Genomic DNA, 10,944 nt, shown 5'->3' with positions numbered 1-10,944 from the left:
GGAACCTACACGTCCAGGTACAGATCCTACTCCTGATTTTCTCCAGTAGAGGGAGATAATCTTGTTTCCTCATGGCTTGAGTCATTAGAGGCAACCCCAAATATTTCACTGGAAGCTCACCCACTGCAAAAGGAAAATTCGTCAAGATACTACTTCTCTCTGCTTCTGCAACCCCCGCCATATATATTGTTGATTTCTCCAAACTTATGCTCAGCCCAGACCAGCTTTCAAACCGTTCAAATACTGAGAGAGCACCTTCAATGGATCTTTTAGAACCTTCTACAAAGACCATTAGATCATCTGTGAAACACAAGTGGGTGAGCGACAACTTTTTACATCCCGGGTGAAAGACAAACTTATCTTCAGCCACAGCACGATCAATCTTCAGTGACAGCACATTCATGCACATCACAAAAAGGTATGGAGACAATGAGCAACCCTGTCGAAGACCTCTAGAGCTTTGGAAGTAGCCCGCAAGATCACCGTTTACTTGTACAGAGAAAGATGGACTAGTAATGCAGAGCTTTATCCAATGCATAAATTTCTCCGGAAATCCCCAAACCTTCATACTTTTCAATATGAATTCCCACTGGACTGAATCGAACGCTTTTGATATGTCTATTTTCATTAGACATCTCGGAGTAATCTCTTCTTTGTGGTAGCCTTTTACCAACTCAGAAGCAAGAAGAACATTTTCCATAAGAAGCCGACCTTGAATGAAAGCAGACTGCGACTCTGTTATTAAGCGGGGCAGAAGCTTCTTAAGTCTATTTGCCAAGATCTTTGAAACCACCTTGTAGATAACATTACAGCACGCAATAGGTCGGTAGTCCTTCATCTCCATCGAGTCTAACTTCTTGGGAATTAACGCAAGGATGGTGGAGTTGACACCTTTCGGCAAAAACCCATATCGGAAGACAGATTGAACCGCAATAATGAAGTCTTGAGATATTACCGGCCATACTGTTTTGAAGAATTCACTTGGGTATCCATCTGGCCCTGGTGACTTATTGTTTGGCATCGCAAATAGCACTTTGCGAATCTCCTCCTCTGTCACTACTGCCTCCAATTGTCTACAATCATCTGATGAGCAGCGAAACTTGAGTAGCTCATGTAACTCTTCCTCCGAAGCACCTTGATAGTTTGCAGGTCTGTGATTAAGAAACTCAGCAAAAAAACTTTCAGCTTCTTGCTTAATCTCAGAATGCGTAGTTACTACTCTTCCACTTCTACGTCTGATTTCTCTGATCATGTTCTGAGCTTGACGAGTTTTTATTGCTCTGTGAAAGGTCTTGTTATTCTTGTCTCCCACATCTAACCAGTGTAACTTCGCTCTTTGTTTGAGAAAATCTTCTTCCAAACTTGCAATATGTAACCACTTCCCATATGCATCTGCCTCCTCTTGAATTGCTAGAGCACTTGGGTTCACTAGTGTCTTTTTCTGTTTTTCACATAATACTTCGTACGCATCCTTAGCCCTTACAGTGAGATTACCCAACTTATTTCTCCCCATCTCTCGAATCAAAGGCTTTAATGTCTTTAGCTTCTTTGAGAATCTATACATCGCAGAAGTTGAGTGATATAACCTCGCCGTGGAATCCCAATATCCTTGGATCATAGGTAGAAAATCAGGAAGACTACCTATAGCGTTAACATACTTGAAAGGTCTTCTAACTTTTTCGCCTGGAGGAAAAAACTGAACTGTACAACGCATATGATCTGAGCAGCCTCCTGGTTCAAAAACAGAATATGCATTGCTGAACCTCTGAACCGCCTCTTCATTCAGTAGAACCCTATCCAACTTCTTACAAATGATCCCATCTTCCCGCTTGTTGCACCACATATACTTTGGCCCTTGGTAAGCCATATCGGTAAGCTGACAATGCAAAACCAATCTCTGAAACTCGCTCATCCCGTTAGAAACCTTTCTCATGTTATCAAATCTTGAACTCTCTCCACCATCCAATATTTCATTAAAGTCACCCATAATCAACCAAGCTTTATCTTTGAAACTGGAAGAACTGTTGTGATGAGCCAAGTCTTCCCACAACGCCCTCCTCTCCTCTTCTTGGTTACTAGCATATATACATGAATAATAAAAACCCTCTTCACCTTGCATCTCCACAAAGCAGGTTATAATCTGATCAGACTTATATACAGGAGTCATGCGAATCATGTCTCTCCAAACTAACCAGATTCTTCCACCTCTACTGTCTTCATAGTTTGTTATAGAAGACCAACCACTAAACACTTTTTTAAGAATTTTCTCAGCTTTCCCTTCCTTCACTCTAGTCTCTAAAATGCAGCCAAACTTCATCTCCATATTATTTACCCAGTCAGTTACCACGGAATGCTTCAAATCTTTATTAAATCCTCTAACATTCCAGAAGAAACTTGCCATGATTATAGATTACGTCTAGAGGACCTTTTACTCTTAGGTTGAACCTGTTGAGCTTTAGCCCTCTGAACTCTTCTACCTCCTTTTTGCATAACCGCCTTATCCTTTTCTATACCCATTTGATCAAGAATCTCATCTTCAAACACATCACCCTCCAGAATGCTCACTGCCTCAGTCTCCTCATTTTCGATACCATCATCCTCCTGATTTCCAGTTATCTCCCCTTCCTCCACATCTATGGATAGAACAGAGAACTTGGAAGCAGAGATTTGAACTACACTAGTTTCCACCGGTGTGGAGTGAGCTCTGCCAATTTTGTCAGGCGATACTAGCGACCAACCATTTCCTTTCCTCAATTCTGAGTCCTGACCCGAACTTTCCACTACATCAGCTTTCTTTACCTCTGAAACCTCCTTTCTACTAGTACCAACCTCCATTATTTGAACAGATCTCTCATGAACAGCAATACTTTTCTCTAGTTCTCCTACTATCTCCATTACTTTAGCTGTTGGACTCTCTTCCTTATTCCCATTTTCTTCCGGCTTCTTCTCTCTTCTTTTCATCCCACATACCATATCAGTGTGCCCCCACTTCTCACAAAGGTTACACCTAGATGGTAACCACGGGTAATGGAAAGCTGCCGTAAACTCCTTACCTCCCCATGTGAAATCAATTTCCTTTGATAAAGCTTTTGTTATGTCAACTTTGACAAAAACTTTAGCCTCATCAAAGTTGGAACACGCAATTGTCTCAGGGTGCAGACAGACTGGATACCCCACAATACTCGTCATGAAACTAAGAGCCTCCCACGAGAACGTACTGAGCGGAATCTTCCTCAAATGAACCCACATCGGAATAGTTTCTTCTTCCTGTTTCTCCTCTTCAGCCTTTGGAGACCACTTCTTCACAACCATCGGAACATCCACAATATTCCACATCCCTCTTTTGATTACCTTCTCCCTAGCTTTCAAACTCGATATCTTGAATCTCATCGTTCTAGCATCCACATCATACACCTCTACTTTAGAGTTAGAGTCACCATAGCTCCAGATCTTATTTACCACCATATGAACCTTTGCTATGTGAGGGGCAATATCCAGAAACTTCCCGACGACAAATTCCTCCCACAAGGGGGAACAAACTATTGCGTATAGGTACAAACTAAAATAAAAAATAAAAGCCACAGAAAACCCTAATGGGTCCGATTACAAAGTAGCACTAATAACAAAATGTCCCAAACATATTAAATTTATGATTTTGTTTTTCAGTACTATAATTATTATAATTATTTTTATAACTAATATTTTGGAGATATATATATTAAATATATTAGAATATTTTTTAGAAAAAATCACCAAACTTCAAAGCTGATTGAAAAAATGCATGGACTTTTTTCGTGGACCATTTAAAACTTCAATTTATAATGTCGTTTTGAAAACGGTTTAGTCAAAATATGTTAAAAGTTAAAACGGTTAGTCAAAATAATTTTAAATGATTCACGAAAAAAATCACGTTCTTTTCAAACAAATTTAGAAGTTGATAATTTAACTTTCATTTTTTTCGCAGGGGTAGATTCAATACTAAAACTTTTATATATCTAGATTCAGTTCTGTACTTTTAATTTTGAATCGGTTCTTAGGGTGCGGATATTTTGCGCATAATTATTACGGTATTTAACAAAAATTTCAAATTTCAAGTAAACATAAAAAAAAAACGTTTTGATTATTCAATGATAAGTCTGGTTTTCACCTAATAAATATCTAGACGAATAGACGTCTCTCCTTCCCTCTCGTATGCCCTTTGCGTCTCCATCTCTCTCTCTCTCTCTCTCTCTTCCTCCTAAGAACCAGTCAAAAAATTGATTGTAACCTCCTCGTCCTTCTCTCTTTGACTCCTCTTTGAATTTCTAGTCACCGATTTAGGGCTTCCGAGCTTTTCTCGCCACTTCCTTCTTCTCTCGGTTTCCTTTTCCGTCTCCAGTTTTTCGAAATTTGAATTCCCTTTCCTTATTAGATTTCGAAATCATCATGATCTCTGCTTCGATCAGATCTTAAAATATCTATATAATAATTATCTTCCTAGATAGCTATATAGATATATTTTCTGCTGGATCGGCTTAGGGTTTATAATCATGGTGGGAACTCAATCTCTTAAAAGCTATGGAATCACGAAGCCGCTCTCTGTTTCTGGTCCTTCCGCGGCTGATTTGAAGCGTAATTTGGAGCTGGAGAAGGTAATCATTCTCTTCTGTGTATTTTGCTTTTGTTAGTTTGATTTTTAGCTGATTTTGTTTTGTTATCCGAAGTTTCTGGTTGATGAGGGGCTGTACGAGAGCAAGGAGGAAACCATGCGGAGAGAGGAAGTTCTTGGACGCATTGATCAGGTTCAAAATTGGCTCAACCTTGTTTGCTGTTTTAAGGTCTAATCTTTACCATTCATGTATAGATTGTAAAAGACTGGGTGAAAGAGTTAACTCACCAGAGGGGATATTCAGATCAGATGATGGAGGACGCTAACGCTCTCATTTTCACTTTTGGATCTTACCGTCTTGGAGTAAGTTGCTATTCTTTGGCTTCGAATGTTTACAACCGCCCCGCACCGCAGTTAACAATAACAAAAAATCTCTATATATACCATATATCTATACGTTTTTATAACTGTTAAAATCGTATCGCAGTTGAACCGCACCGCTCAAACCACAGTCACCATTCGGAGCCATCAGTTTCGCTAAATGTTATGGTTTACTTGGATTATTGATCTTTTTTTTTGGACTTGCAGGTGCACGGACCTGGGGCTGATATTGATACTTTATGTGTTGGCCCATCTTATGTCAACCGAGAGGTGACACTTTGTACACATTTTTTACTGATGCGTATTGTTTTTAAGTTTTCTAACGGGTTTATTCGTGCAGGAGGATTTCTTCATCATCTTGCGTGATATATTGGCTGAGATGGAGGAAGTGACTGACCTTCAACCTGTTACCGATGCCCATGTCCCTGTCATGAAATTTAAGTTCCAAGGAATATCTATTGATCTTTTGTATGCTAGCATCTCACTTCTTGTTGTGCCACAGGTAATTTCAGTGTAGCCTCTTTCTGTTTCCGCTCAAACTTAGGGGTGATTAGTTTGGTGGTTTTCGTGCTTCTGTTGCGTGTTAATGGTCACATATAGTGTCATACTCTTCGGGGGCTTAGATATCAAAGAAACTTATTTTCGGAAATTTGGCCTTAGTAAACACTTAGATGTTGGGTTGCCATTTTTTGAACCTTCAGGCATGATTTATACATGTACTAAGCTGAATTCTCGCCAAAGTTTATATTTTTCTTGCTGAGTCAGATCCCTTGTTTCTAACAGGATCTGGATATCTCCAACTCTTCTGTGCTTTCTGATGTTGATGAGCAAACTGTCCGCAGTCTCAATGGTTGCAGGGTTGCTGATCAGATTCTTAAACTCGTTCCAAATTTCGAGGTAAAGTCAGTTGAATGCCAGTTTTTTTTGGTAAATAGACGTAACACATTTTGTAAGCTATCTCTGACATTTATTTGCAAATGTAGCACTTCCGGACAACATTAAGATGCATGAAGTACTGGGCTAAGAGGCGTGGGGTCTATTCAAATGTACTGTGTTTTCTTTCTGAACGTTACATCTGTTAGACAAAAAATGTTCAAGCTCTTGACATCTATCTCTATTATTTTGAGCAGGTTACTGGATTTCTTGGTGGCGTAAACTGGGCGCTTCTGGTTGCACGCCTGTGCCAGCTTTATCCAAATGCTATTCCCAGTATGTTGGTTTCTCGATTCTTTAGAGTGTATACACAATGGCGTTGGCCGAATCCAGTCATGCTCTGTGCAATAGAAGAGGATGAGCTTGGGATTCCTGTCTGGGATCCGCGAAAGTATCACCGTGACCGCTATCATCTTATGCCAATAATAACTCCTGCTTACCCATGCATGAATTCTAGTTACAATGTCTCTCAAAGCACTCTTCGTGTTATGATGGAGCAATTCCAGTATGGTAACAAGATCTGTCAGGTGAGGGAGACGATTTTGTTTATGAACAGTATCCTCTGTTCCTATTGCTAAGCATCATTTTGTCTGCAGGAGATTGAGTTAAACAAACAACACTGGAGTTCCTTATTTGAGCAATATATGTTCTTCGAGGCATATAAAAACTACCTTCAGGTTGATGTACTAGCAGCAGATGCAGAAGATTTATTGGCTTGGAAGGGTTGGGTGGAGTCAAGGTTCCGGCAGCTGACCTTGAAGGTATATAGACTTATGTTCGTTTGATGTTGAGTACACCTTTAGTGTCTTCAATGTGCTCTCTAATTTTTACTGGTAAAAATTTCAATAACTGAAGGGTTTGTGTTCTGTTTTTTTATCCAATAACGCAGATAGAACGAGACACAAATGGGATGTTAATGTGCCATCCTCAACCAAATGAGTACGTGGACACTTCCAAGCAGTTTCGGCATTGTGCTTTTTTCATGGGCTTGCAAAGGGCAGAAGGATATGGTGGCCAAGAGTGTCAACAGTTTGATATACGTGGAACTGTGGATGAGTTCAGGCAAGACGTAAACATGTATATGTTTTGGAGACCTGGGATGGACGTATTTGTTTCTCATGTTCGTAGACGGCAGCTCCCTCCTTTTGTTTTTCCAAACGGATACAAAAGGTTTCGGCAACCCAAGCTCCAGAATCAACAAGGCGGAGAACCTGGTGAGCCGGTTGAATCTTTGTCCGCCAATGTTGAGAGACATGCCAAGAGAAAAAACGACAATGAATTGATGGATACAAGGCCAGAGAAACCTGAGAAGCGTGCATCTGTTAGTCCACCTAGTGTAGATGTAGTTTCTCCTGAAAGTAGTGCTATCACAACTGGTGGGACTCCCCCGATTGGCATTGTTTCAGGTCCTAGAGCCGAATGCTTAGTAACTAGTGATATTGGTTGCTCCATCCCTAATGATCTTAACTCTGGTAGCAAGCAAAACGTAGAAGTGGATAATAGGTCTCTAGTTCAAGGCTGTCGTGACCTGGCTGAGCCTGTAGGAAAGGATGCGAGACCTGATCCTAGTGTTGTGGTAACATGTGAAGGTGGGCAGAATAAAGAAAAAGGTCGTGTTGTGGACTCTGAATCTATCAATGACACTGACAAGCAACGTCTTCCAAGGAGACCAAATCTGAAAGAGGATGTTGATAGAGTTGAGAGGGAATCCATGTTAGGAGAAATTGCTGATGGTGTTTTGCAGAATGGATTATGTAGGCGGAGCCTTGATCATGAGGTGAGTTTTCCTATCCGATGATTATAGTATTAAATTCGTAACAAATTGGGAAAAAAAATGTCTTGAACGTACTAGTCTTTGTCATCATGGGTTGTTACAGGGTTTTTTGGCTGCTGCAAGTTTGGATTCATCTGGGGAACATAGAAACTTGCATTCAGATGGATTGTTGAAAAGTGGTTTGTCAGAAGAACTTCAGGTTTTTTTATTCTAACTCTTGTCATTTGGCATTAGGTTTATTCTCCTGTAGAGTTTCCGCGCTTGGTAGCTTGTGTATGTCACCACCCAGTGCATGACATGTTGAAGGGTGATCCTCCTCGTACTTTTGTTTTAGAATAAATAAACATATGATGTAACTAGCTTAAAATAGAATGTTGTGCATCCTAACTAGTGCATATGTAAATATATGTCATTGACAGATCCCTTACTTCCATGCTTTATTGTGTAGCATCTACTTGAAAACTTTATATATTTTTTCATTCACTGCTCTACTTGCTTATAAATTTCCTTTTCTCGTGGCTTAGACAAATAATTTACTCATGGGGATGGGGAGGCCGGAAGACGGAGCTAGGTCAGAATCATTGCAGAATTCACTGATGAGGCATGTACTTTTGCAACCCATTGTTAATTTATGCAAATCATGATCTCTTTATGCTCTTTTTTTTGGTGTTTTCTTGGTATTTTTTTGTAGCAGCAACAGGTTGGGCTTGAAGTCGATAGTGTGAGGGTCTCAGCAATCGTAATGAGAGCCTGCAAATAAAGAAAAGGATAAAGACCAAAAAACAAAAATAAATAAATAAGAAGAATCAGAGCAACTAACTGTTGCTTTGGTGGACTACAGCTTCCAGAATTCGACACTCATTGGTAAGCACACCTAATTTTGAAAAAAGAAAAGCTTAAAAAGGAGGAAAAAAAGATTTCAAAAAACCAAAAAGATGGAAGGATAAAAAAAAGGAAAAAAAAAAAGAGAACTTTCAAATGATTTTGTTTGTTTGGTGGGATATGGGGCGAGTATCCAAACGCTGGGGTGAGCGAGCTTGAATAACTGTGGTTGGGACGTAAAGGCCATGCCTTGTTCAGTGCTCCGGAAGGAAGTTGGGAGAGTTAGGTGTGAAGCTTGGTGCTGGTTCATTGCATTTTGTCTGAGAATTGCAAATTGCAGAGAAGAGAATCAGTGAGGTCGCCATGAAAGAAGGCAAGTGAGGTGTATCTGTTTGCCTTTTTGCAGGGTATTTCAGATTCTTCTATTATGTATTTTTTGTAAGCTTTCAGAGTGAAATCTTTCAATGTTATATGATTTTCGGCATGAAAACCGTCTGTTGCTACTCGCTTCTTTCATGATAGGCACATTCATGACGCTGGCACTGTGATTTTAGAATGTTCGAAACAAACCTACGCTTAGGATATATATAGAACCTATTGTATTACCCTCGGAGTCTACTTAGTACACCCACCAAAGTGTTACACAAAATTCAATTGAAACAAGTTTAAATTGAAAACAACTATTTCAGTATCTGTTATTCCCTTCAAGCCGACCAATACATATTGGGTTCCTCACTCGACAGAACCTTTTTCTAAACCAAAATAACCCAAATCTGTTATAATTATATTATATATTGTTTCATATATAAGAGGTGTCTATTTGTTTGATCATGTTACGTAAATAATAGAAAGTAGAAAAGAATAATAATCTTAATAAATGAGAAGAAGAAGTAGTATACCAAATAAGAGAGATTGATGTTATTACGTTCGAAAGGGGCGTCATAAAATGATCGCAATACAATTCCTTATATAGAAGAGGTTTCGACAATTGTTACTGTGAGTTTTAAATGATATGGGCTCCATATCAACTCTCACACGAAAGTGTTGCTGACTTTCGTAACACTCCCCCTTGGAGACCAGTATCATTAATGTCTCATGTATATCATCTCTTGTTGCCTCATTAAAAACCTTTCTTGGAAAACCCAGTAGGAAAAACCATAGTAAGGCAAAAAGAGTACAACTCAGAAGCTCCCCCTCGAATAGACGATCGTTACAGGTCTTGTTGATGACGCATTCCAATGTTGTAAACATGTTTTCTGAATGTCGTAGTGGATAGTGACTTCGTAAAGAGGTCTGCAGCATTATCACAGGATCGAACATATCTCACTTCAATTTCTTTATTCTTCTCGAGTTCTTGGGTATATGAGAAGAACTTTGGTGGAATATGTTTGGTTCGGTCACTTTTGATGTATCCTTCCTTTGTTTGAGCGACACATGCTGCATTGTCTTCATATATGATGGTCGGTTTTGAGTCGACGTTGATCCCACTACTTGATAGGATGTGTTTACTTATTGATCTGAGCCAAACACATTCTCTGCTTGCTTCATGGAGAGCGATTATTTCAGCATGGTTCGAGGAAGTGGCTACAAGTGTTTGTTTCTGGGATCGCCATGATATAGCGGTTCCTCCAACCGTGAAAACGTACCCTGTTTGTGATCGAGCTTTATGAGGGTCAGATAAATATCCTGCATCTGCAAAGCCAACTATTTCTCCGTTAGTATTATTAGGATAAAATAATCCTAAATCAATCGTTCCTTGGAGATAGCGAAAGACATGTTTGATCCCATTCCAATGTCTTTGCGTAGGGGATGAACTAAATCTTGCCAAAAGATTAACAGCAAATGATATATCAGGCCGAGTACAATTAGCAAGATACATAAGTGCTCCTATTGCACTTAAATATGGCACTTCAGGACCAAGTATATCTTCATTTTCTTCGTGTGGTCGAAAGGGATCATTTTCGACATTAAGTGATCTGACGACCATAGGAGTACTAAGTGGAGTCGATTTGTCCATGTTGAATCGTTTCAACACTCTTTTCGTATATGTAGACTGGTGTACAAATATACCCTTTTGAGAATGCTCAATTTGTAGGCCAAGACAATATTTTGTTTGTCCGAGATCTTTCATCTCAAATTCTCCTTTTAAATAATCAGATGCCTTTTGTATTTCGACTTTAGTCCCAATAATATTTAGGTCATCAACATATACGGCAATGATAACAAATCCAGATGATGTTTTCTTGATGAAAACACATGGGCATATAGGATTGTTTACATATCCTTCTTTAGTTAGATGTTCACTGAGACGATTATACCACATGCGTCCAGACTGTTTTAAACCGTATAATGATCTTTGCAATTTTATTGCACATAACTCTTTAGGTTTAGAACTTAATGATTCTGGCATTTTAAATCCTTCAGGGATTCTCATATAAATATCAGT

The 10,944-nt window shown here is 39.3% G+C and overlaps 1 protein-coding gene across 7 annotated transcripts; it reads left to right on the top strand.

Moving 5' to 3' along the window:
• Positions 1 to 4,194: 4,194 nt before the first annotated feature.
• On the top strand, positions 4,195 to 9,046 carry LOC106446805 (nuclear poly(A) polymerase 2-like). 7 transcript variants are annotated; one of them, XR_007339054.1, is made up of 13 exons: positions 4,195 to 4,631; positions 4,704 to 4,781; positions 4,844 to 4,951; positions 5,177 to 5,239; positions 5,310 to 5,471; positions 5,753 to 5,866; positions 5,953 to 6,015; positions 6,100 to 6,429; positions 6,499 to 6,663; positions 6,792 to 7,679; positions 7,780 to 7,983; positions 8,201 to 8,277; positions 8,371 to 8,459. XR_007339054.1 is itself a non-coding variant. In XM_013888604.3 (13 exons), the coding sequence occupies exons 1-13, from the start codon at positions 4,530 to 4,532 to the stop codon at positions 8,399 to 8,401; spliced, it is 2,277 nt and encodes a 758-aa protein (XP_013744058.2). In that variant the 5' UTR covers positions 4,195 to 4,529; the 3' UTR covers positions 8,402 to 9,046. The 7 variants fall into 7 exon arrangements, 3 of the variants coding, with proteins under 3 accessions (XP_013744058.2, XP_013744057.2, XP_013744055.2); XR_001288843.3 differs by having other exon boundaries at positions 7,755 to 7,875; XR_007339055.1 differs by having other exon boundaries at positions 7,755 to 7,875; positions 8,368 to 8,459.
• Positions 9,047 to 10,944: the final 1,898 nt, after the last annotated feature.

Source organism: Brassica napus, chromosome A4, assembly GCF_020379485.1.
Source record: "Brassica napus cultivar Da-Ae chromosome A4, Da-Ae, whole genome shotgun sequence".
Classification (NCBI taxonomy): domain Eukaryota; kingdom Viridiplantae; phylum Streptophyta; class Magnoliopsida; order Brassicales; family Brassicaceae; genus Brassica; species Brassica napus.
Note: the sequence above shows the minus strand (reverse complement) of the source record. Positions and strands in the feature narration are given on the sequence as shown.

Bases quoted from the DNA above. Each gene is read 5' to 3' on its own strand.
- LOC106446805 (XM_013888601.3), top strand. From the start codon at position 4,530: ATGGTGGGAACTCAATCTCTTAAAAGCTATGGAATCACGAAGCCGCTC. The intron at 4,952-5,176 runs GTAAGTTGCTAT...TTGGACTTGCAG, and splicing joins TTGGATCTTACCGTCTTGGA to GTGCACGGACCTGGGGCTGA. The intron at 5,867-5,952 runs GTAAAGTCAGTT...TTGCAAATGTAG, and splicing joins AACTCGTTCCAAATTTCGAG to CACTTCCGGACAACATTAAG.